General features: G+C 44.2%; 2 protein-coding genes across 4 annotated transcripts in view; one reads left to right on the top strand and one right to left on the bottom strand.

Annotated features, from left to right (window-relative positions):
• Nucleotides 1-4,628, top strand: part of SLC7A10 (solute carrier family 7 member 10) — a 24,720-nt gene extending 20,092 nt beyond the window's left edge. The window contains exon 10 of the mRNA XM_027907402.1: nucleotides 4,609-4,628. Coding sequence (XP_027763203.1) covers nucleotides 4,609-4,628 — 20 coding nt within the window. The remainder of the gene's footprint in view (nucleotides 1-4,608) is intronic.
• A 74-nt stretch (nucleotides 4,629-4,702) lies between these two features.
• Nucleotides 4,703-26,529, bottom strand: LRP3 (LDL receptor related protein 3). 3 transcript variants are annotated; one of them, XM_027907404.1, is made up of 8 exons: nucleotides 26,430-26,454; nucleotides 25,007-25,069; nucleotides 21,779-21,826; nucleotides 16,388-16,526; nucleotides 8,529-8,737; nucleotides 7,142-8,228; nucleotides 6,461-6,593; nucleotides 4,703-5,533 (listed from the first exon to the last, which is right to left on the bottom strand). In XM_027907404.1, exons 2-8 carry the CDS (start codon nucleotides 25,011-25,013, stop codon nucleotides 4,730-4,732), a joined length of 2,427 nt encoding a protein of 808 aa, XP_027763205.1. In that variant the 5' UTR covers nucleotides 25,014-25,069; nucleotides 26,430-26,454; the 3' UTR covers nucleotides 4,703-4,729. The 3 variants fall into 3 exon arrangements, with proteins under 3 accessions (XP_027763205.1, XP_027763204.1, XP_027763206.1); XM_027907403.1 differs by lacking the exon at nucleotides 25,007-25,069 and having other exon boundaries at nucleotides 26,430-26,529; XM_027907405.1 differs by lacking the exon at nucleotides 26,430-26,454 and having other exon boundaries at nucleotides 24,991-25,069.
• Between the last annotated feature and the right edge of the window lie 368 nt (nucleotides 26,530-26,897).

Below are 26,897 nucleotides of genomic sequence, written 5' to 3' on the forward strand. Positions count from 1 at the left end.
GCTGTTAGCAGTTATGCAGCTCCTGAGGAGTTTTAAGACAGATGTTGAAGTGCATGTCATAAGAGGAAATTGAAAGAAAAACAAAGGGTAAACGTTGCTTGGAATTTGTCTTTTCCTAAAGCTTTAGAGTTCAGGCCGTTGTGTCCTGTCTCCAGCTCCAGTTGTGAGCACAGGCAAACCAAACTCTTTGGTTTCTAAGCCTCCTCTCCTTGGTCCTTGACACCTCTCACCAGTGCTCTGCCTTCAGTGAGGAACTTCTGCACTTGGACAAACAGAAGAGGATTAGAAAGTGAACCAGAGATGCTGAGAGGACAAAACCAAACTTGCCCTAACACCTCCCAGTAAGATGTAGCAATAAAAGGGATCTAGAAGGCATCATAAAACAGGAAACATAAAATGAAGAGGGAATAAACCAAACCTCCAGCACTCACCTCAGCCTTGGTCACCATTTAATTCCTGTAGCCAAGAACCCCAGAGCCAGACTCTGAAAAGGGAAGGATGGCCCACTGAACAGTTTGCAAGGGCGACAGGCTGACAAAGGACAGGACACAAGGTGTGCTGCCTGCCAGGTTCAGACAGCTGTTTGTGATAACTGGATTTTAAATCCTAGCACCTACCTGGAGATTAAAAATCAATTTCCTGCCAAGGCCACAGATCTTAAACAACCAAAGCAGTTTTTCCTCTCAGAGAAAGGTCTGATTAAAAAGCACTTAATTCCCTCCAGGCTTCTCGAGTTTGCCCCTTGGCTTGTTGTAAGACATATCTATTGTACTGCACGGGTTGTCAATAAACCTGTAAACACCCAGGTATCATTTATCACTCTATTTCTATTTTATGGATTACTCCCATTTCAGCCTCATTACATCAGGGAACGGTGGCATGGCTTGAAGCTTTAGTGCTTTGCCACTGCTGCTGTAGCTGAACGAGCACGGCTGCCAGGCTAGAAGGGATGATCCCTCTGTACCCAGCTGTGCCCTTCCACACTTCAGGGTCATCCCAGATTCATCTGCAGCCATGAACTCTGTCCAGTTCTCTTCAATGCAGATGAAGATTTCCAAGTTTGTAGGGTACATGTCTGTCAGCACAAAATCCCTGTCAGCCTCCACCTTCTCCTGAAAAAGAGCAAGACAGAGCCAGCGGTACCTCCAAGGAGATGGGGGAGGAGGAGCATCAGCAAAGCAAACACTGCCCTCAGGAACGGGAAGGAGAGGCTGCACTTCAGAAATTATTTTTTTTAACCACCCTAACAGTCATACCGCTTTGACTTCTTTTTTTACCTGGGGTGTATGCACAGATACATTTGAAAGGCAGTAAATGCAACAGTGAATTGCTAGTGCTAAGATTTCACGTGTCATTTAAAGCAGTGGCATCCCCTCCACCAGTTTCAGCTACAAGAAAAAGCAGATTATAAAAAAAAAACAAACCAAAGGTACAAAACCAAATCAAAACACACCCATTTCCCTTCACACCCATGTGAGCACAGAGAGCCATAGGCTGGCAAAAGACTGTGAGAATATCGTTTGGGAACCCCCAAGATTTGGTTTTGGAGTGACAGTCAGAAACCCACAGGCTCTGGGCACGTGAAATTTTATTAAAAATTAAGGGATCCAAAGCAAGAGCAAAGTATGATGATGTCCAGCATCTCCCTTGCTTAGCATCTTGCTCAGTCCAGGAAGCAGCAGCAGACACTGGCAAACACGAGGCCACACCTGAACCTGTACAAAACCTTATTACCCAAATAAGATCTATTAAAAACAAAACAGCCACAGAGAACAGAAACAGAAAACAAATACAAGGCATGTTACAGAGTCATAGACAAGCTGAAAGGTGCCAGACTTTCTAATATTCCCTATGTTTTAACAGCAGTAAGAGAAAACATAAGAAACACTTTTCACTTTATGCTGCCTCTGAGCTTGCATTCTTTTTAAACCAGTAGTTTTTCTTCTCTAGTCAGAGACGTTTTTTAGGGAGGGCTTTTTTTGGCTGGTTGGACAGGGGAGTTTTGTATCTTAAAAAAACCCAAACCGAACAAACACAACTTTGCTTCCCATCTGTCGACAAAAATCTTTTACAGAGTGCAGAAAAGCATTATTAAAAATAACAAAAATGGTAACAAGTTTACTAGCTGATTAACTTTAGGTTGTGTAGTAGTTAAAGGGTTTTATTTCCACTTTTTTGACTTTTTTTATAATTTTAAGAAGTTCTGCATACAAGGGGACAGTTGGTATGAAACAGAACCGAGGTGCCTTCAAGGACAGTTGTTTCCCTGTTTTTCAAGAGGAAGGGCAGACATGCTAAGGCAGACTTTGGGTTTATCCAGGTATATCCAGATATTCCAGGGCACTGCAACACACCTGTTTGTGCAAAATTAACAGTAAATTTGAGACTCTTTGTGTAAGCTGGTTGTTCCCAAAATACAGCAGCATTCTGAAGTACACATCCCAACTTTATGAGCCTTATGGTGGTGATGGTTTAAAGCATGGCATGATTAACATTATTTTATTATAGAAATACTTTTCTGTAACAAAATTAAATATGCACTTATTTCTAAGATCCTTCATATCTACACAATATGAGCCTTGGAATTTAATCTTTCTCCCAGCTATAGTTTACTACCTTACACAACAAGTCTATGTATTTAAAATCACCTATACACAAAAATAAAGATACTAAAACCTGTAGCTTTTGATGAAAACAACCACCCTGGCAGTGCAATGACTACAGGACATGGCCTTGCAAGGGTGGAATGTACCCAAAATGTTTACAAATGCTATGAAAGGAAGATCTCTTTCAAACCTACATTTTCTGTGATGAAATGAATTCTGGTCACAGAAGCCCTTGGAAAAAGTGAGTGAGCAGCATCTATTTATTCCAACTATGACTCTTGCTTATCACACATTTTGTCACAAGCCCTTCCTGCTATTAATGCCCTTAAGGAATTTGAATCCTCTGCCTCTGGAGTGCACAGTACAAAACCAATTTGCCACTGTAGAGACAAAACAAAAAAAATAATCAGTCCTATTTAATTTCTATTTAATTCTTCCATGTTACATTTCAGCAAAGCCAAAGTTCTACTCCTCGTTCTTTTTTAAGGCACTCCCCCAAAGACAGTCCCAGTAAAAGATCCAGGGCAAAATACAGCCCATTCAAAGGAAAAAAAATCTTTGACACTTTGATGTAAACTGAACTGTCCCCCCACTGTTTGCCTTTACAGCCAGCAGGGTCCCGTGGGCAGCAGAGCCCAGACCCACAGACACCAAAGGCCACCCCAAGTTTACAAGTTAATAACTCTGGGCAACTTCAATTCCTACAACAGTCAGGCTTTGGAGGACTCAGGTGCTTACAGCAGTGTCAAGTTCCTTGCTAATCCTATATAAAGCAATTTTTGTTTGTCACTGAGTCACAGGGGAATTGCAGAAGAGCTCTTGTTAGAGCAGGGGGCTGGCAGCCACCAGCCAAACCATCCCAACAGGACCAAGCCATCACACAGCAGTGTTCTGTCATCCCACACTGACCCCTGGTTAAGTAATGCCACCCCTCTTCCAGGTAAATAACTTGTTTGCTTTAAATTACACTTTAGGAAAACCAAAAAGGCACCAGTTTACATGTAAGGGTTGTACAATCCACACAGTGTCAGCTTTGAAAATGGCACCGACCTATTTCAGCTCTTAAAAGAAAAAAGAGTAAAATAGCATCCTCTAAAAAATAAAAAAAAATCACTGGTTTACACACCTGCACCTGTGCAGCAGATTTACAAACAAACTTGTGGGACACATTTTATTTCAAACTAAACCAGAAGTCTGACCCTGAACAGTTACCAAGTGCTCAGTGCTCCCCACTACAGTTGCCAGGAGCTGTAAAGCCTCAGTGCCCTTCAGGGCACACTCAAAGAGGCATCAGCAGAAAGTCCCTGGAAACAACAAGGGGGGAAGGGGGAAAAGAGGATAGAGGAAGAGCAAACAACTCTGCAACCTTCCGAACATCACTGTGAAGAGAATGCAACATGTGACAACACAGAAGAGAAATAGTGATGCAGCTGGGGCTCAGTGCACTCCACTGACACTGAACACTGCCAGACTCTCATTACAAAGCTTCAGCAGGTAAGACACCTGCTTCATTCTGGGTATTCTGTACAGAAACTTTGGGTTTAGTGGATGCTTCGAGCTCTACATGGCCATCAAAACATTTCTGAAGGGAGCAAAGAAAGTGAGCAATTTCTATAAAGCGGAAGCTGCAAAGGGTTTTACTTCCTTCTAAGTATTTGTAATTAAAATTATTAGATTTTAATTAAATTATGTCTAAAAAAGAAAACAATGTTATTTCTGGCTTAGTCCTCAGTGTTACAATGCCTGGTGCCTGCCCCAGGTTCCAGCAGGGTTCTCTCTAGTTCAGTAGAAAAGCAACAAAACACCAATTCCCTGAATGCAGAGTGAAAAAAGTACAGAAGAAATAGCAGAGGATGGAGATGCCTCCAAACTGCAGTGACACATTCCTGCTCTCCTAGCCCCTGACATCACATACTGGCCTACTTCTGCCCCTCTGGAGCTTCAGGAATAGCAACCAAGACATAAAGTTGTCCCATTTAGCCTTGTGCTGCACTCCCTGCAGGATCAAACACACCGGCCTGAAGAGACAAAGTTGAGAGTGCAGACATAGCACCACCATCAGAGTGCACTGGCACATAAACAATGAAGTTACAAAATGTACAGGGCCAAACCAAAAATTTTTATTAGCAAACGAGTAAAGACTCATCATCACTGGTACTGATGTCAGGGAGGGGAGCAGAGGACTCTGACATTGGCACTTCCACAGAATGGCAACAAGCCTCGTGAACACCCAAAGGCTCCTCCCGGTGTGAGTTAGGGCAACACTGGTTTTGTCCATCCACATGGATATGAACATTCATAGGGCTGTCTGGATAACCAGACTCCCACTTTTTTAAGGGTAACCTACATGGCTCTTCACTCAGCGGATGACTTCCACTTAAACTGCTGTCCTCTGGGCCAGTCCTCCTGGATGCTGACCCTCCATGGATCGCTTCTGTAACGCTTTCAGACAAAGGATCTCTGAAAGCCTTTCCTGAATCCACTTTACTGGGCTGCTTAAGCTCTCTGTCAGAGTCAGCACTTGAAGGTTTACTGGCATGTTCCGCCTCGGGCTCTGCACGTGCTGCTGTGCAAGCAGTGGGCGAGGCGCTGGAAGGCGACGGCTCTGGGATTGCAGTCTCTGGCTGCAGGCTGCTACACCCAGCTTCCTGTGGGCCCCTGGCTTGGCCATTCGCCTCTAGACCAGGTCCTTCTGGGGAAGCTGGGGGGCTCTGAGCAGCCCCATCAGCACGGTTGAGGATGCCATCCCCCAGCGTGGTCTGTGAGGTGCGGGCGGGGGTGAGGAGCGGGATCTGCCCCCTGCCCCGCGGTCTGTGGAACAGCCTGTTCCAGAGCCGGCCCAGGCGCCGCCGCGACGAGCTGCGCCGGGACGAGTGGCGCCTCATCTGCCTCCTCATGGCTGTCCGGATGTTCTGCAGCACTGAGGCCTGCAACACAGTTGGAGCAAAGCGTCACTTCACACTTACTCCAGAGACTTCCCCCAAATCCCATTTCCCCCCACCGGAATTCTCAGGCTTGATCCCTACGCTCTCCTGGGAAAACCCTGTTTTCTAACAAACACCAAGGACAGATCTGCCTGTACCAAAAGACTCCCAAAGAATCATAGAATGGTTTGGGTTGGAAGGGACCTTGAAGATCATCTAGTCCCAACGTCCCTGCTGTGGGCAGGGACACCTCCCACCAGATCAGGTTGGTCAATGTCCCATCCAACCCGGCCTTGGACACCTCCTGGGATAGGACATCCACAGCTTCTCTCCCTTACAGTGTTTCCTTTATGAGTTTAAGCTCTACCTGTCTGCCCAGGAAGGTACCTCTCCACTGGAGTAACAAACTACAAGTGTTTTATCACACTAGGAACTGTATCACAGTTGGATAATTCTGACAGGGTACAGGAGTTTTTTGAGAACTCAGCAATTACAGAGGAGAATGATTTAATGGCCTGCCACTGTAATGTATCTGTAAATGAAAAATAATCCCAGAATTTCCCAAACAGACTGGTAGAGACCTTACTTTCTTATCACTTCAAGCACATTTTACAGTTTCAGCTTGAAAAGCATTTTTTCTATTTACTTTCCGATCTTTCTCTCTGGTTCATTCTGTCTTGATGTGCAGTAAAACAGCATGTGTTTATCTCACTGCTGTTCCCTAGCAAACACATTTAATGTGTTCAAAACTACCCACAGCACTGAGATGTGCAACTGTGGTCCCTCAGCTCCACGTCATACACATATATTTTTATATTACTTCTGTGTAATTGGCACAGTCACAACTGCAATACAGTTCCAGATTGATTCTATCTAATTTGTACAGTAGTTTGGCTGCTGAGATGTTCACTGGCACTTGTGCCTGCATACTTGTGATGCGTTGTACACAGGGAAGTCTTCCACTGGGGGGATGAGTCCTTGTGCAATCAGCTGTCCGTAGGAAGGTGGAGCTTCCCTCCGCACAAACTCGGCCTCCAGTCGCGTCATCTGGGTCTCAAATGCTCTGGAAACAGAACCAGAGGAAAACATGGAAGGGAAGGAACAGTTTGTCCTGCCTCCCTCATGTCAATGTACAAAAGCACTGCCAAGGGGTTCATGCTAGCAGCAAACCTCAAACCTTCCACTATGCTCCGTGAAAATCTTACCAGGATGCAAAAACAAACAAGAGGTTGTTCAGCTCAGATGCAGTGAAGACTTCACTGTAGCAGTTCAACATTCAGATTTTAGTAGGGGAAAGAGGTTTGTTTCAGGGGGAGGAAGAAGAGGAAATTGCTCAAGACAGATTAAGTTAGACACAGATTCTGCTATGCTGTACAATAAATTTCTCATCAATCACAGAAGAACTGACATTCCCCTCACTACTTCTGAAAAATCTTAATACCCTTCTCTGAGCCTAATGCAGTGACTGCTATTTAGCTGTCGTCAAGTCCTCAGATTTGATTTCACAGTTATTTTGCAAATTCTCTGGTTAGCAATCAACTTTTTTCTCCTTTCAACAAAATGGAAGAAACCACCACAGCTAAGGAAGCATCGCCAAAGCAAGATGCTCACCTGTACTCCCTGGTCCTCAGAGAATACAATTTAAACGCACAACCCAGTGCTATCACCAGCAGCAAGCCACACACGAGACTGCCAATCAGAGCAGCTGTGATGACCTTCCTGGGAACAATCACCAGGCAGTTGTGTTCATCACTTCCATCCTGGCAGTCCTCTTGGCCATCACAGCGCCAGGTCTCGAAGATGCACAGGTTTGTCCCACAGTGGAAGTTTCCTGGCTGGCAAGTAAAGCAGTTCTTTTCATCTGAGCCATCTGGACAGTTCTTCTGGTTATTACAGCGGTCGAGTATGGAGTAACAAAGCCCACTGTTTCCTTCACAAGGGTATTCGTTCTTCTGGCAGGCGGGGCAGTTCTCCTCATCCTTGCCGTTGGGGCAGTGCCACCAGCCATCACAGTGCTGCTTGTCCGTGAAACATTCCTCGTCGCTGCCACACGGGTGCTCCCAGGGGAGGCAATAGCCTTTCACCTGATAGGTGGCGTTGAATCCATGGCCGGTGCTCTTGGAGCGGGCGTGGTACGAGACGGTGAGCTGGCCCTTGGACGACTCCACGCTCACCGAGTGCCTGTTGTTGTGGTGGGAGAAGGTCTGCATGAGCTTGTCCCCCCTCTCCCCGATGCCGTCGTACACCTTGACGTAGTCGCTGTAGCCCAGCTGCAAATCCAGCTGCAGCAGGACGTGCCGATTGTCCTGCGTGTCCACGTACCACGTGCAGCGAAGATCCGACCGGCTGTGGTCGGCACGGAAGAAATCCGGGGAGGCGAAAGAGCCGTAAAAATTCCCCAGCCTTTTGCCACAGGAAAGGTCGGGGCAGTTGTCTTCGTCAGAGCCGTCGCTGCAGTCCTTGACTGAGTTGCACCTCAGCTCGTTCCCCAAGCACTTGGTGGAGTGGGCAGCGCTGCACTGGAACGTTCCTGGGGGGCAGATGCTGGAGGGAGGGTCTGTGGGGGGGACAGTGCAGTTCCTCTCGTCCGAGTAATCACCACACTCATCCATGGAGTTACACTTCCAAGTACTGGGGATACACTTCCCGTTGGCACAGCGGAATTCATCCGACTGGCACACGGCCTGACCTATCTTTCCTGCGAAAGAGGACAAGAAGAAAGAAGTCAGGATCAAAACTTTTGGAACTATCTGATGGAATTTTTTAATATCTACCGCCCTGCATGCCACAAGTCAATCAGTCAGGCCAGCACACCTCAGGAATACTGTTTAAAAGCCCTGCAAATAATATTAGTTAGCATGCTAACTAATTACCATGCTAACACTTTACAGTCATCAAGACTGGCCCAAGACTCCTGTCAAAAAAAAAAAAAATACTACCATCTTCAAGTTTTTCCAGAGAGAGTACAAGTGAAGGCAAAAAACCTGTAATATTTTACCTCTAATATAAGAAAGGCGAAATCCCTGAGCCTGTCCTGAGCTTGATGCATCTGAGTGAAAAAATATCCAAACGTGGTCCCTCGCAGAGATGAAAGACGGGGGAATGGAAGATCCACACACTTTGTACTCCTCCCTCTTGGAAGATGGGCCGATCATCAACCAGTCAACTGCACACTTCTGAGACTCTTCCAAGTCAAAGTTCTTAAAACTGTTAGGAACAAAAAAAAAAAAAACCAAAACAAAAAACCACAGTTACAAAGAGGCCATGCATCTGGAACAAAGTCAAACAGAAAAAAACAACTCTAACAGTTGACTTCCTGTGCCAAGCAGTGCTGACATAAAGACACCACATTCAAAGACAGTGAAACATCTGCAGTACCTTGAGTATATGGATACAAAGTGCATTCCCCCCTTGGGAAAATCACCCACCTCCCAGGCATAAACATCATGCCAAGTAGCTCCAAAAGTGAGAGTGATTCCTCTTTCACCCAATCCTTAAACAAGACTTTTTCCTAAAATACATACATGAAGAAAAGCAAAGTTCCAGAATATATTATACAGGAGGTAGATTAATTTCAGCAGTTGCTTCCAACCTTAAAAGCTATGAAAATAGGGATGACAGGGGTAACTCCTGTATTGGGGAAAAAAACCAATAGGAAGCAGTACAAAGAACCCTAAAGGGATAAGTATCAGAGGCACAAATCCACTCTCCAAGCTATGGACAGACAAGGAGAGAACAAGAAGAGAACAGGGGTGGAGACGGAACCTAAAATCTAACACTATTATTTTTTAGTTCAAAGACTAAAATATTCCCTTACTGGGAATGCAAATGCAGAGCAAACAAGACCTTTTACAGTCATATTTCCAGCCCTTCTGCTGACCAAAGCCCAGTGATTTTTCAGTAGTAGCTTATCTAGTGCAAAGAGGTGCCCTGGTTGTTTGCAGAACACAACCAGACAATACTCCCTTCACCTATGGCTCAGGAACCACACGTGGTATTTGTCCTCTGATGAAACAGATTGAATTTGCACTCAGGAATCTGCAATGGCAACAGCAGATTGCACAGAAAAGCACACTCATTAGCAAAGGGAATGCTGCTTAGAAAGCTTAGAAATGAATTGTGGTCCTCTTTCATGTCCTCTTCCAGCTACACAAAATGTACTTGGTGGAAGTTTGTGCCCCATGCAAACACCTGGACAGAAGTTTCAGAAAGGCTGACAATCTGCTGTGAAAAACAGACCTCCCTCCACAGAGGACTTTTCACAAACATAAAAGACAAAGTCTTTGGAAAAGATAAATGGAAAAGTAATTTTCTGATATCAGTGTGTATTTATAAAAGGCTGTCAATGCCTGCCAGATCCTGCCCTTTGAAGGTGAAAGGGAAAGAACAGCAACTACCTAAACTGGCCAATTTATTGAAGCAGGAGACCCAGCCTAAAGCACCTGCCAACAATTCCAGCTTAATAACCCTCCAAAAAAATTATCAGCAAGAGCATAAGAAGTAAGGGAGCACTGAAAGTGTTAAGTTAATATGGAAATTAAGAGATGTCCAACAACAGGAGCGCAGGCAAGAACAATCCACCCAGAAATGCATCTTTGCTCTTTTCTAACTCTTTTTCTCCCACCATGCTCTGCGTGCCTTTACAGCTGGGAAGAAATATTCCCACAGCACTTAATTCTCTGCTGTAAGCAATCTCATCAAGCTTCTGAAACCAGCAAATTTTGCAAGGAAGTTTCAGATGACTGTGCAGTCAGAGTGAAAAGATTTAAGTACTCAGCCATGCAAAGATAAACTAAAGAGTATTTCAGTCACAGGTGTTCAGCAAAAAAACGCTTTTAATGACCAAGAAAGTGTATGAAAAGCACTGCAGCATGAACAGGAATCATACAGAGCATCAGGGAAACTATAGGCACCCACATCAAGCCTGTTAGAGGAGATGTGAGGCAGCATCACTGAGCTACCACATTGCTTTTGCACTCTGAAATTCATGTTGGCACCAGACATCACCTAGGGTTTCCACTTGGAGGATTGTTTGTGGGGATTTCTTGTCATAAAGACATTTTGATAAAGAGTTAGAAATACCTATCTGCCCAAGAACAAAAGTTTTTAAGAAAAGGGAACAGTCAACAAAGAAACGGAAACTCAAAACTGGAAAGAGGGGGGTGGGAATGAGTAGAAAAACTTCTGCTTCTGCAATACAAACAGGATCATTTACTAAGTCTTTTGATCTCTGACTTCTGGAATTATTTTAGATGTACCAGGATCAACCCTAAAAATATAAACCAATTGTTCTCCTACCCTACCCAGTTCCCAGAACTCCAGCTGGATCCCACAGCCACTGTTTTCCCCACTCTGCTGAAAAGAGCTACTTTTGTCTATCAAGTAAATAATTCACCCAGGGCAGAATTTGCCTATGTGATAAGCTGTCTATACTGTACATTAAAATGCATTTCTTTCTAGGGAAAAAAAGACAATTAAAAAAAAAAACCCCTTAACACTTTTAAGACTCACACATAGTACAGAAAAGTCAGCTACATGCACAGGCCTTGCTTACAATTTCTTCTGCAGATGACAACAATACCTCTTGAGTAAAATTAATATCTTATACTTGCCCCTTGAAAATTTAGTACGGTACATTACTAATAAACATCTTTCTTTCTTTCTTTGTTTATTATAAAAGATGTCCCACTTCCCAAAGCAGATGACCAGGCATACAGAGATAAGTGATTTTCCTGAGTGCCAGCTGTGGGTCTGAAACAGAGCAGAACCTCTCACTTCACCACTAAAAAATCCAAACTTGAACCACAAATCCAGAAGAGTAGAAGGGTGATGAGGCAGAACAGACTTGCAAGGAAACATCATGTTTAAGAGATTCATGCCTCCTGGAGATGCACGAGCTACTGAAACAAAATACCTTGGTATTCGAAAAGGGTCAGTACAGAATATCCACAAGAACAAGCTCTTTTACAAAACCAAGTATATCTTAATCCCAAGTGCCCAGGAGTTTCAAACACCACCGAATAAACACAACTTCTCTGAAATAAATTCTAGGTCCAATGCAAATAGGTACCATACCAGTTATAAAATTTCTTCTTCTAAGGGCAAAAGCAAAGTCAAAGGGATTATGTTCCACCTCACGCAAACTAATCAACAGATGTATTTTGAACAAATTTCCCTTTGATTAAGGCACTGTCACTTCACTCCAGCACCCTTTTAAGTTATACTGTCCCCACTAGAAGCAGATTTTTCCTCATTTAAATTGATGGTGATTTTACCCAAGACCAAAAGCATGGTATATTTGAACGGGCCCTCACCACAAAAAACACTCCCTTGCAAAGAAATCCCAAACCACACGAACACATCCGTGTGCACCTTATAAATACACACAGCTGATTTTCACCTCTCTGAAAATTTCACTTTGTGCATTTGTGACAAGGCTTTGTGCCACAAGTTTCTGCCACACTACCCCTGACATTGAGTATACAATGGATTTATTTTAGCTAAGAGTCCTGAATACTGCACTCAACCTCTGCTCCTCCACTTCTTTCATCATCTGTAATTAGATCTAGTGCTGCTGCTCTTACAGTCTTCTGAAGAATAATTTAATTCTGCTACCCACAAAATAGAGCTCAGGGACATTTATTTATTTATTCAGTTGAACTTTCTCAAACTGGAATGCAAATTTTTTCTATCCAAAGGATTAGCCCAGTGGTTGAATGAGTGATGGTATGCAGTGGAAATAAGGGACTAAGTCTTGTGCTTGCAGGACTTTACAAACATCTTAGAGTCTTTGGAAAAGTACTCAGTGAAGTCTGTTCATCTGATTTTTTTTCAGTGGTATGATACTGATAAAAGGGTTACCTCCAACAGAACTCCAGGAACTTACAGAAAATTACAGGGTCAGTCATATATATCAGTTCTTGCCTCAAATGAATTAACAATAGCCTACAGTGATACTGTCCCATTAACTGACAAGTATTTTTATCTTGCTTGGAAAGAACGTCATTAAACCAGATTATCATAAACACACATTAACAGTCTGCACATGCAGGAAAAATGTGCTACCTGCAAAACCTAATGCTTAGCAGAGCTAAGCCTTCTGTCAGCTGCACTGAGAGGAGCAGTAGTAGCTAGGAAAAAAAGTACTTCTATAAATAAAGTAGGGAATTCTCTACACCCCTTATAGCAGTTTAAGCACGAGTGACTGGAGATTAAAGCAAAAAGAAAAAAAAACCCATTCTTAATAACTGGAAAAGGGCAAACATGGGATGCAAAATCTGAATGAGAGTAATTAGTAAATAAATGAAAAAGTAAATGTCCAATTTGGCCCTCTAAACTCCTTTTAAAAATTGGAGAATAAACATTATGTAGTAGAGCACAGTCCCAAAATAAAACAGAACTAGCCAATTAAGCAAGAAAAGTTACTTCTATTTGCCAACCTCTCGGAGCAAGTGCAGACTGTGAACAACTGATGACTTAATTGGCTCATTAAAAATTTCTGCTTAACCTCTGAAGCACAAGGATGTGAAAGTCAGGAAAGCTCTATTCTGCTCCCAGCTCCCAAGCACCAGCTAACTGCATAAACTCAGGCAGGAGACACTGGGACTGCCTCTTCAAAAGCTGAGCACATGCAGCTGAATGAAATAAATGGCTATTATAAGGTTTTTTACAATTAATGTCAAGTTCTGAAACCCCGTGAGTTTGGTAAATAGGCTGTGAAACAGCCCCTTAACTATCCACACAATTACAGACCAGCAAGCCTTTACATGCCCAGCCCTCAGTTTTACTCAGAAATTGAAACCTAAATAACAGAATCAACCAGGTTGGAAAAGACCTCTGAGATCAGGGAGTCCAACCTGTGACCAACCCCACGCTGTCACCCAGCCCGTGGCACTGATGCCACATCCAGGGATGGTGACACCACCCCCTCCCTGGGCAGCCCCTTCCAATGGCTGAGCACTCTCTCTATAAAGAATTTCTTCCCAAAGTCCAACCTAAACCTCCCCTGGGGCAGCTTGAGCCTGTGCCCTCTTGTCCTACTGCTGGTTCCTGGGAGAAGAGACCAAGCCCCACCTGCCTACAACCTCCTGTCAGGTATCTGACGATTCCTTCTTCCAAAACCCACGTCATGAATCACTGAAGTGAAAGCCAATGAAGGCGATCCCCCACCTCAATTAATTAGAGACAGCTTGAGTGGTTCACTAAGCAAATTGCTTTTCAATACTTTCACCTTGAATTCTGAGCATGAGGAAGATTTTTACTCTCAGTCCCATAAACTCCAACAATAAAATAATAACCTTATACTCTGCCCGCATCAGGGTTTATTACAACCATCAGCTAACAGCAACTGCCAAACACAAATCATTTTGATCTTTTTCTCAGCTATCAGGAAACACACACCTATAAAGCCTGTAAAGGATGGTACAAAGGCAGTAATTGCATATGACATCTTTATCTGATCTTACAGGATTTTATGTGGTCCTCAGCAAAAACAGGAATAAAAATAGAGAAAATAGGTGGGAAAAAATCAAGTAGCTTCCAGAACAATAACTAAAAGACTGATTATCTGAATTTAAAGAGACACAACATAGTCCTGGAAAATAGTGGCTACAGACTTGTTCCCAGGTGTCAACAGAACCATTCCATCAGACACACAAACTTGGAAGAAAGGACTGAAACGTGTAGCTAATGGAGAGGTATAAGCACAAAGAACACAGATTTCCTGTTCATGGGAAATGTCCCTCAGGGATTCCTAAAAAGTAAACTGTAAAGCCTAACAATAAGCATGGAAATGGGAGGATAGGAAGAAGATCAATACACACACATGAAAGACAAAACTTCTAAAGCACATGCCCACAGGAGCCAGCCCCTTACATCCACATGTAGATCTGGGCACTGTTCTACTGAAAGCTGCTGAATAACAGGTTTATAAAAAATGACCACTGACTCCAAGTGGTTTAGAAATTCAAAATATTTTCAATTGCAATTTTATCCCTTAATGACTGCTGCTGTATCTCATTTTATTTATATATCTATATCTATATATATATCTATATATATATCTCCTTTATATAACACTGCTGTCTTACTGTCAATAAGAACTCAAGATCAAAGGAAATGCATTCAACCTAACACAACATAAAGGAGATGGGGTTTTTTGGAACCTTTCAAAATTCATATGTTAAAGTAAGAACTGTGTTTGATTTTCCTAGGAAAATTCAAAAAGCTCCTCGTACCAACAGCCTGTCAGGACAAGAAGCACATCCAGCTACAGAGTTAAAAATGTTTGTATCTGAACCCTCTCAGCTTGCCCATGTCACGTTAGCCTGGGCAGGTCAGCTGCTTCTTTCCCGTCCTTGGCATCACAAGGGCTACAGCCTTGTAAAGAAACCCTCAGATGCTGCAACATTTTGAATTTCAGACACTGCAGTGAGTCATCCCAAGTGCATTTTTAGTCAGAAAGGTAACAGCCCAACACTGCTCCCTGGGATGTAAACACACTGCTCCCGTTGTTTGCATGTGCCGAGCAGGGCAGGATATGGATGTGTGTTCAGTGACAGAAAACAAACCCATTAAGGAGAAATCTTTCAAATCTTATTGCTGTGCACACATCTCAACTGTATAAACATTATTACCCGTTTCTGCACCTCACTTTCCCTTATTTCCCTTAGCCTCGGCTACACTCACACTTGCAGAAGAGAGCCCTAACTGGGAGCTGTGAGACGCTGTCACAGCATAAACTGCAGCATTATTATCCAGAGCCAAGTCCTGTGTCTCATCTGTATGCTTCCTCAGAGTTTCCAACAATCTCTGCTTTGAAACAAATTCCCCAAGTCCAACGCAGTGTAATGGGGTTTAAAAGCCTGTTTCTATTTATGGAGCTCAAATGCTGGCAGGTACCTACTTCATTGCTTTTGATGAGTAGTTCCTATTTTGAACTACGGATGGTGGAGCCCTCCCATTATTCCATCTGTGGCAGATTTGTTTTTAATTGCTGAGCATCTGCAGTTGAAGAGGTTTGCAGTCCTTTCAAGCAGCTGAGCAAAGAATGAGCAGATGGTGTCAAATACAACAGTACTTAAAAAAAAAAAAACAAAAAACCTTTCCTAGGTTTTGGGGTTTTTTTTCAGTAAGAAATTCTTGGTTTGAGGATTCTACAATTAGCCCAGAGAAATTAAACACATTCACAGTATGCTCCTATTATAGCCTAAACATTCTTAACAACCCATTTGTAGTATATTTTAGTCTTTATTGAATAGTATTTTTCTAGAATTGAGCTGAAATTGTGCCACAAATGCTACTATTTAATTTGTTAGAAATAAATACTAAGCAGAAAAGTAAAGTCTTTTGATTAACAAATAACAATAAGCAATAAGTATCTTCAACTATTTATAAAATATAGCACCAAAATGTTAGAGAAAAAGCCATTTTTGCTGTAAGAATTTTACAAATCCCACTGGGGCTGTTCTAGGTTTTATAGCCTTCACCTATTCCTATTTATAAGCAATGAAAAGAAAGGGGGCTATTTAATGTTAGTAAACATATCACTGTTTCCCACCCCCTCATCTACCAGAGGTACATGAAACCTCACTCGGGCATTGTGAAGATAAATATATTAAAACACTACAGGTGACTTGTATAATAATGGATGTCAGAAGTAGCCTACAGAGACAAGACAGAGTGAAACATTTCTAAAATGAGAGAGGTGCCCAACCTGTAATCATGTTCCAGTGTAATCAGCTTTGACCACCCAGCAGCTCTGACAGACAACCTCACACTGGTATATCAGATAAGAACTCACATCTTCTTTCATTTCAGCAAAGCAACTCTTTACCTCCACAGAATATCAAGCCATACCTAATTGTTATCATGTCTCCATGATCTCCTTGAATGTACCAGCTGCAGTTTATGGCTGGAGGATAGTTCAGTGGCCAGGAAGGACTATAGATGACTCCCCGTCTCTCTGTGTGCTGTTCCAGTTCTCCACTGCAAGCAGCTGTTAATAAGGGGGGGAAAAAATAATACTGTTAATGCTTTGCCTAATCAACAACTCACATCAGCTACAAGAGCTTTCAGCAGTTTCTGGGGATTGCAGGCAAATGAGAGTCAACAGTTTTATCCTCTCGCTGCTTTCTTCCCTGCCCTGGTTTTTAATTAAGACAGCCACACCAAGTGTAGGTAACACAACCTGCACTTCAATGCAGGACTAATCAATAACCCTGCATGAATCTACCAAAGGCTACAATCAATATTACTGCACGATCTGCCAGGAGGCTGTAATACAGAAAGCCTTCTTAGCAGCTCCCCAAAGCCTGGGTAGGTCACTCAGCAGCTGAAGGAGATTCATATCCACTGTGAAGTAGCTGGAAGCTCATTTTGTTGTAAAATGTTCCTGGACGTGCTGTTTATTCTTCTAGCCATACGACAGACCTGAAGAGTTTGTAATGGTTAAGAAAATATCACCCACCACCTTCCCCCCAAAAAAGTAAACTGCAGTCTGATGTCTTATGTTTTTATTGAACATTACTAAAGTACTTTAAATTCCTTCTGAACTCACAGAGATGGGAGAAACTTTCCAGACAGGGAGAGGAGCAAGCAGGGCTAACTAAAGCTCAGCATTTTCAAAGCACTTTCAGTTCTTCCCATGGAAAACAGCAGGTTACATCAAATACTTATAATTTGTAATTAAGCAATTCAAAAATGAACGTGAAATGTTCCAAGGAAAATTTGGAAAGCTGTTCTGATGGGAAAACATACTCTTAGCAGGCTACCAGAGGGGAAATTCTCTGTAATGCAATAGCTATTCTTAACATTCTCCAAAAATATTTTTTAGACTATTTTTAAAACAAATTACTATCTAGGGCATGACTTGTGGACTGCAGCCAAATATTCCAGTTTTCGACAGAAGCTTACATTCTTGCAGCTGAAAGAGGCAGCAAAGGGAAAAGATCAGTTCCCTCATACATCCCCCAAATAAACTGCGTTGTAAATGACAGGTTTGCAGTGCTGCTTGAAATCCAGCCACATAAAGACATCATTTCCAATTCCCAGCTGGGATCAGATTTAGCTGCACTGGAGGGCTGGAGGGAAGGAGTGCCTGCAAAGCTGCCTGGCTGCAGTCAAGTCAGGTGGCAGGGCTGCCTGCAGAGCTCCTGGCTGGCGCTCAGGCTGGGCTGCAGCACATTCCCCCCCCCAGCAAACCTGGGCCTGCCGCTGCCCTGTTTGTTCACAGCAAGCACTTTGGAAGTGAGAAGCACAGGGATATAAAAAGCATGAGGTAACTTACCTGAGGCAAAACATTTCAAAAAAAAAAACCCAACCCATTGTTTTTATTCTCCGAGTAGGGCATTCCACTGAAACGTGTGCATATAATTCCTGCCAGTTTCAAAGGCCACAAAAGCACACAGAATACATAAATACGGGGAAAAAAAAATCTGTTTTCCAAACAAATATTTTGCAGTAATGCAGTTACAAAAAACAAGAACGTTTTTGTTGTCACAGAGAGGCTCCACTCTAGATGCTGGAAAACTCTGAGATGCAGATGCAATTGCAGAACTATAAAAGCAAATGTAAGATCCACAGGACTTTTCAACTCCAGTTCTCTGGGTGTTTAGGTCTACAAATGTGCTCCTCCACATAGTTTTTACTGCATCAACATATCACAGCAGCGAAAGAGGACCTGGAGAACCACATAAAGGAGCTTGAAAGGCTGCATTTCCTCACTGCCAGGTTAGTAAAGCTCCAAAGAGGAAAGGAAACGGGATGCACAAAGCGAAATAGCAAACACACCAGACAACACCAGCCAGAGGCTTCAGCAACAGCTCTGCAAATATTTCTGTTGCCCTTGGACCAAATACCGTTCTGGATTAATATCCCTTAACCATGGTATATGCATTAGAACAGAATCACAATTGCACAAAGCCTATTTTAGTTCCGTTCTGAGGAGGTGCCATTGATAGGCTGGTGGTTCCACATGAGCACCCCCATTCACACACCCATCAGTGCAGTTAAGCACAGCTATTATTCTCCCAAATACTTGTTTCTCGGTTTTAGGAAGGAATTACAAAGATCCTGAGCAATAGCTATCTGGAGTATCCCAGGTTTTTTTTTGAGGTAACAATGAAGTAGCATTTTTTCTTTTGCAATAATGTCCAGTTTCCTAATGTGTCAGCAGAGGAACTGCTGTAACATCCCAGTTCAGGTTTTCAGTGAGGAACACTTTCTTATCAGCACTGCACATCTGATACAAATGTGGGGCGTGGAAAGAACCAGCACCAAAAGAAACCGATTTCTCCTTTTAACAGAAAGATTGTGGCTGTGAAAATCTCAGGACACAGCAAGGTAAGGGCTGCACTGACACTATATACCATTTTGGGCAGGTCACCTGACAGTGGCTATTGTTGCTCAAGGCTTTACCCCTCTGATGCACAACAAGCACTCCAGACTTGCCCTACTCAAAATCAAAAGGCCAACTGCTTTGCTCTTGCAAGGGGTCCTGATCTGAAGGGACCACTAATCTGAATTCATATTGCAACACTTAATTACACTATTTTAATGAGAAAATGGGGGACACACACACACCCCCACTTCCCAAAACCACTATAGTGTTTACCCAAACCTCACTTAATTGCCTTGTTTTATCTCTTTCTTAACCAGTCACTGCCTCCCTACTCCTTGTGCACTGACCAGGTGAAGTTACCCAAGTGCTGCTTCCAGAGGCTCTTCTTCCACCCACATAAATTTTGCAAGAAAAACCTGTACTAAACATGGCCTTCAGTGCTGGCAACAAAACAGTAAAACCACACGAGGGCACAATTTTATACTCTTGGGGCTTCAGCATCAATAAAGGGGCCCCACTTCCCTCCTCAGCCCCTGGCCACGAGGTCTGCACAATCACACACAGGCCCAAGGAGTGTGTTATTAAGCTGGGCTTAAGCATGACAGTGTGATTCCTTAAAGAAAATCAACAAAATCCTGTTCAAATTGCCAAGGCATCTAAAGGAAAGGGAAGTCCCTAAATAGAAAGGCACAGTCCTGGATTCTGAAGGTCTTATCATCAGTGACAACACACAAGAATAGCAGTGATAACACTTTTTCAACCATTGTTCTGTGTCCTTCTGCAGATAAATTCTGGGGACAGACAATAATAATCTTTCATAAATTAAAATAAAAAACAACAAACAACCCCCAAAACAAACAAACACACACCCCCTAAACTATAAACAAATGCCAGAAGCGATTTGAGTTCAGAGAGTTTCTGTCAAGCAGGCATAAATCTTATTGAGCCTCTTTCTGTAATAATCAAATGGATTTCTTCTACTGTGAATAGCAGCAGATTCCCTTTCCAGTTAAATATGGCACAAATACATGCAATAAAGTTTCCACAAATTTTACATGAATAATGTTACTCCTATTTTTGCAAGAGCACTTGTAATAAAACAGACACCAAAGGACAGTGCTGAGGGCACTATGCTGTGCAGGAATACATTTTCAGATAATCCCAGCAGAAAACAAATCCTGCAGCTTCACACTCTTCTGCCATGCCCCAGGGTCTGTCCCACTCCCAAGGGACACATCCCAACCATCTGCTCCAGAATAAAAGATGGTTTGCACCTGCCACAAGGAACCTCCTCTGGAAACCAAATGCTTGGCAATAGACATTTGCTCAAGTAGCTGCCTCAGAGTCAGCAGAAAACTCTCCCCCAGTTCTCAAAAGGCTCAGTCCAAGGGTTCACCTCGCTGAGCTGACAAAATCTGAGCTCCCACTGCTGGATCAACAGGCTGAACGGGCTCCCTGTGAGCCCAGGGGATGGGGGCTCAGGGACAGCACTGCTCCCAGGCAGCAGCAGCTTGCCTGGCTTAAAGGCATCATGTACTTATAACCCACAAACACAGCTGAGATGTGGCTCCACCTGCCTTCTCCAGAACTCCTGATTTCTGCTGTCCTTCGCTTTCTGAGAAGTAACTGCACAGCAGTTTCATAGAGCCCAACTCTGCAATCAGCTGCTTTGTCAGGACGTGTCTAAGTCAGCAAACATTCCTCCCAGCTCCTGAGGAACATCTCCTGGCAAGTAACAACTGTACCATCCTAACCTGCCACCCTCTAATGCCCAGGTGAGAGAAGCCACATGTGGATCACACTATTGCAATGACCTTCCACGATCATTTTTGTCCCCAGTTCCAGTTACAGTGCCAGGAGACAAGGTAACTCCAAACTGTATGAAGACGAGAAAGCATGAAGGCTACAGTGCTCTGAGGCTTTCAGCATACTGGAAAGAATAAAAGCCAGATGTCACAACTCTGTTTCAAGCAAAAAAAATCAGCCCTAGAAAGCAGCAGAGCCAACTGGATGAAGCATTACATATTTCAGGCCAAGGCAGTACCACCAGTCTAGGCCAGCCACTGTATAATTACTTAGTTTACACTTTGTAAACTCATACATCATACAGCCAACAGATGCCAAACTCCATCAGAAGCCAAAGAACCGCTCAGACAGAACAGATTATGACACAGATGACATTCTGCATTTTTTCCAATGCAAGAATGGAAAATACTGTGTGGCAAACAACACATGTCCTACATGGCTCATCCACACTTCCTCTAAGCTAAATTTAAGGAAGTTACCTAATCGTAAAATCACTACCTTCTGATCTAAACCTTCTTAATCAACCTCCCTCCTTAAAATTATTTTTGTGTTTCCCCATATCATTTCCTACTATTTCCCTTATTTGGCTTTTTTAATTTAAGTTGCAGCCTCTTTGGGCACAAAGTGAGCCTACAGATGTGACTGTGGATTGGCAGGCACAAGAGGGCCCTTATCACTGAGAGGACCCCGACTGCAGTGTTCCCATAATGTCAGCAAGTCACAGAACTGTCACAGAGAAGGAAATTACACCAAGTGCTGCGATTCTGGTTGAATTCCCAATTCAACATTCATAAGACTTTTTTAATATTCTTGTTTTAGCTCCCCCAGGAATGGGCCACTATCCCTGTCTTGATATTCCCAGGCACATATTTTCCCCTGAACGGATCAGCATGTACAGTTTTCTTCTAGCACAGCGACACTGTTGGACACTGCTGAAGCCTAGAACCCCAGGAAGACCTAAAAGTCTTAAACTTCCTAAATTGTCATTGTTAGTCTCTCTCAAAGAAAGGTCACACTGTTTCATTGAAAGATCTCTTTGTGTGGGGAAGAGACAGTAACAGCTCAAAAGAGCAGTAAATACAAACAGGAAAAGTATGTCTTACCTAGTGAGGTAACAGCACTTTCGATTTTCCCAGTTAGGAAGAGATTCACTGTGAAAAGACAGAAAAATAATGTTCAGACAGGTTCCAATGGCACAGGGTGGCAGTCAGTAGTTAACCACTCCTAGGTGTTTGCTGGGGTGTTAACAGAAATGCATAGCAGTTTTCCAACAAGAACTCTGCTCATCTACACAAGCAAATCATGTAATCAACTATTATCCTCCACTGTAGCTAAAAAAAAGTCAACACACAATGTTAGTTTAGTATCTGTCAAACATGCTACCAAAAGAAACAACTGTCAATCTATTCTAAATTGTCTTCTCTGGGATTTTTTTTTTTAAATTGAGGAAGACAAGAACACTTCCGCTGAAACGTTCATCATCACAGCTTGTGACTTTACCTGCTTAACTGCTGGAAAATAACTAATGCCGTTATTATCTTTAAATACATTATCTCCCCTGAAAAAAGCAAAGTTTGTTCCTGTCGGGTAAATGTCACCTTAAAAATCAACTGCCAAAGCTAACATGATTGCCTTGGCTCAGCAAAAGCAATGAAGTTTTCAGAAAGCTCTACTGGCACAAACAAAACAGGGTGAGGCAGTACTTGCAATACATACCCGACTTGCAAATTAATTTCCCAAGACTCTTCACTTACTCAAAAGTTTCCCCCCACAGTGTATACCATTAGAGTGAGTGTAGTTATTGCCAAAAAAAAAAAATAAAAATTGTCCTATGTGATTCTTACTCCAGAGGTCAGCATTAACATGTAGTTCCATATTAGTTTCCCCATACATTCTTTAAGGTACTCTAACAATTACAGCCTATTCCACAAATTGCTCTCATTTCAGTAGTCTTCTGTACTCTACAAAGAGAGCCTATTAATGAAGTAACAAATGTTTAAAAGAATTAGAAAGATTATCAAAAGACTTAATTCACAACATCCAAGCCCAAGCAATCACTCTGGCTTTATTTTGCATGTGTTAAGTCCTAAATATTTTAACAGTCGATCTGTTTGCAAGCATTTAGTAAAAACAAACAATAGAAGAGAGGAAGAGAAGCTGTCCGTGTTCCCAACAGTCACTTCGGAAGCAGATGACAATTAACACTATTTATGTCTCAGAATGTGGGCCCCCATTGTCTCCTCCACTGTCCAAACACATCACAACACAATGACCACCTTCTGGAATAACTTACACCAGCACAAGAGGAAGAAAAGTACCGACCACTAAAGAAGTGGAAATAAAAAAGCTGAAAACGATCCCCTAGCTTGCCAGTCCTGGTTTTCAGTTTGTGGTGGATCTGAACTACCATCACACTGCCACAGTCCAGGTGCCTACAGCTGTCCTCCCCTGACTTAAACCTGGCTGTCCACAACCCGGATTTCTTCCTTCCTGAAGCCAGAGCTTTCTGCAGACAGAGATTTTGGGAGGTGCACAAACTGCTCTACTGACCTCAGGCTGAGGCCAGGCCCAGCAGAACAGAGAGAATGACTGGTGTCACTTGTCACAGAAGGCTTCAGGGCACTACCACAGGGGCAAGGGCAGCAACCTCTCCCTCCTTCTAAGCGGTCCTGGTCATAAGAGCTTCCAGGAACACACCAAGGAGGGCAACTAAATGGCAGCACACAAATGCTATGGCCTGAGAGGAAACACCCCTGAGCCACAGATTTGTGTTTAAAGCATTAACACGATGTTCAGAAGACCTTAACAGCACTGATTTTATGACACAATTAATGCCCAGTAACATTTGTTCTCTGATAATGACGATGTAATTATTTCCTGTGTTCCACAGCACTGGCTCGCTCCCACAGGTCAGTAAAGCCTACCTAGGAGCAACACCACCATCCTGCCCCAGGAAACAGCAGGGCCCTGTTAACTCCTGCTCTGTGCAGCAGCACATCCGTCTGTGACAAGCCCTGGCTCACAGCAACTACAGCAGCACATGGGTTTTTTTTTTCCTCGCAGGGTTTTAAAGCACAGCTATTTTGGTAACCATAGTAATGCAGTCCTAAGGACCGAGGAGAAATTAATCAGTGCTCAAGTCACAAATTTATATTCATGAGAATTAAAATATTTTGTCTTGCTCCAAAGGAAGTACACGAGTATACTCTGCATAACCATCATCATCACAGCTGAAAGGAGTGTCTGAAGGTACATTGTACAGAAAAGTCTGGGTCTGTACTACCATCCTACAGTCTTTCTTCACGTTTCGTACCTGAATCCTCCCAAAAGCCATAAGAGGGCATGGGCTCTAAAGCAGAGGTTCCCTGGCACAGCTGATGAGGGGCCTTTATGCCCTTTAAATGGAAGTAAGTAGCATAAAGACGTGGGGCATGACAGAGTGGAGTTACCCAACCCAGAGCTGTGTTCCTGGGTACCTTCCCCAGCTACTGAACAAGCTTACAGTTTGCAGTATGTGTTTTGCTCACTCTCAGTTTCACTCAATGCCATCAAATCAAACCACAAGAGCGCTGGAAGCCAGCATTTTCTGAAGCACTCAGCTCTCAAAACTGTTACAGGCTCAAAAGAAAGAACAGCCATTCCCTGCTGGTTTTCTTGTCAAACCAAAACCCTGTCAAAACAAAAACAGGGGAGAGACTAAGGTATATTAGAAAGTTTTTCTTAACTGTTGAGAAGTTGGGAAGTTATGGGAAAGCCAGAAAAAACCCAGAAGTGGTTCAGTTGCCTTGAACTCCCTGCAGGAAACTTCCTGTGCCAATCATCTGGATTGCTAAGTAATTCTCAGAGTTTCAGCTGAGGTTTATTTGGATCAAAAGGGAAAATTTACATCTTGGTACCTCCAAACTAAACGACACTACCAGGCTTTTCCCACAGCCAGAAGGATAGACACCGGCTTTGCTGATCTGATCCCTTCCTATGAAGGAAACTTTCTATGTCCTCCAGAATTTCTCCAGAGTGATAAAGAAAATGGCTTCACAACAGAAGAGTTGAAACAAACCCAATTCCAGCCTTGGGAGCAGCAGTTTGCAGACAAGGTCACACAGCAATGGTCAGTGGCAGTGCATTGATGCAGACACCACACACCCACACACAGGCCATGGGGAAACCAAAAGTAAAAGAAAAGAGCGGCAAAAAGCGAGAACCAAAAACAAACGTGAAAGGGAAGGACACACAAGCAGGAAGTAAAATAATAATACTAAAAAAAAGAGTTAAAGTAGCAGCATTATATTCTTAGGGGTTCACTGAAGCAGAATACCTTACAAGCTTCCCACCTCTCATGTTTCTCAACTTCCACTACTGTCAGTTGTGCAAGGAATAGGAATAAAACATTCCAGCTGAAAAGAAGAGCCAGACAGTGAAATTCTAGAAGTCACAGAAAGCAGAAATCTACTAAACTTTCAACCGGGCATCACTCACACCTAACTGCAAGAAGTGTTCTCATTTCAACTCTGGAGTTTACATGATCTTTTATTATCTTATTAGTCATTTTAATAATAACTGTGCTATTTCTGTTATATAACAAAAGCTTTAACAAAGGTCTGACTGGGCCACACAAAACAAAACAAAGAAACCCCACAAAACAACACCAAAAGAAACCCCAAGAAATTCAGAGATATGGTGGAAACTTATATCTTTTTCTAACTTTAAATAAACAATGCAGCAGACCTTATCATCACGCTGTGCACATATCTGAAATCCCTTTAAGACTCTTCAAAAAAAAAAAAAAAAAAAAAAGACTAGCTACAAAGGATGTTGAAGCTGTTTTGGAATTTCGCTAGCTTTTAACACTGTATTTATGCTAATTAAAATAGATACATCTGAAGTAACCGGAGCAACTTTAAACTTCAACTTCCTACATTTCTCTAGGCAAGCACTGATGTTAAGGAAACACTTCCACAAAAAACAGAACAAGCAGCCTGGCCACGGATATACCCACTTCTGATCGTTTATGTAACAAACGGTAACTGCCTCTCAGGATTATTAAAAATGAACTCTAATCCACGCTATTAGCAAGCAGATGTGGGTTCAGCGCATTCTGGATGAAGGAGCTACGACAGCTTGGTGCAGCCCCAGCTGACCCACCCGAACCCCCTGGCAGGGCTCAGGGAGGGGGCAGCCTCAGTAACTCCTAATTTCTCCGTGTCCCTGTGAACACAGCGTTCCAGCCAGAGGTGCCAGCGCTCCTCCCCGACAAAAAACACCCCCCGACAGCCCGGGCTGACAGACCGGGATCCATCGCGCTTCATCGCGCTGCCATAACTTAACACCTGCTGCGAGGCAGCGCGGAGAGCATCGCTCCGAGCAGGAGGAGGGGAGGGAGCAGAACATGGCAGGGAAACGGGAGGGGACAAAGCGTTTCTCCAGAGCAGCGCGGGGGGGAGTCCCCTCGGCGAGCCCCGCTCGGGCTCCCGGCGCGGGGGGAGACACCGGCACCAACTTTGTTGGGGTTTTTCAGCGCTGCGCGGGGTCAGGGCAGTGGCTCCGGAGCCAAGGGCAGGGCGCTGGGTTCCGCAGCACGGGAGCAGAGCGAGGGAAGGGGCTGCGCCGAGCCGTGCCCCCCGCGCCCCGGCACTGCCCGAGGGCAGCAGGGGCCCCGCAGCCCCCCGGGGTGGCCGGACCTGCCCCGGCGGCGGGAGCGGCCGGGCCGCGCTCTCTCCCTCCGTCCCTCCCTCCCTCCGTCCCTCACTCACTCACCCAGGCAGATGGCGGTGAGCGGCGCCAGCGCGCCCTGCCGGAGCTCCGCGGCCGCTGCCTTCTCCATGGCGGGTCGCCGCCGCCTGCCCTTCAGCGCGGGGGGGAGCGCGGCGGCTCCGCCGGGCCGGGATCACGCCGAGCCGCGGGCAGCCCGCGCTGGGCGCGGGGCCGGCAGCGGGACCGGCGGTGCCCGGCGCGGCCGCAGCCCCAGCCCCAGCCCCGGCCCCATGGCCGCGCCGCCGCTCCGGGGCAGGTGGCAGAGGACGGAGCGCAGCGCCAGCGCCGCCGCTCCCCACGTGACAGCCCCGCCGAGCGGCTGCGGCGGCCGGGCCGGAGAGCGCGGGAGGCGGCGAGGGGAGGCAGCGCCGCCCCGCTCCGGAGCTCCGCGCACCGCAAACCTGCGGGGCCGCCGCCAGCGGGCGGGCGGAGCGCGGCCCGGGGCGGGAAGGAAGGCGAGGGCCGAGCCCT

Source organism: Empidonax traillii, unplaced genomic scaffold, assembly GCF_003031625.1.
Source record: "Empidonax traillii isolate 1590-97213 ecotype Southwest subspecies unplaced genomic scaffold, ASM303162v1 scaffold1452:size106483, whole genome shotgun sequence".
NCBI classification, from domain to species: domain Eukaryota; kingdom Metazoa; phylum Chordata; class Aves; order Passeriformes; family Tyrannidae; genus Empidonax; species Empidonax traillii.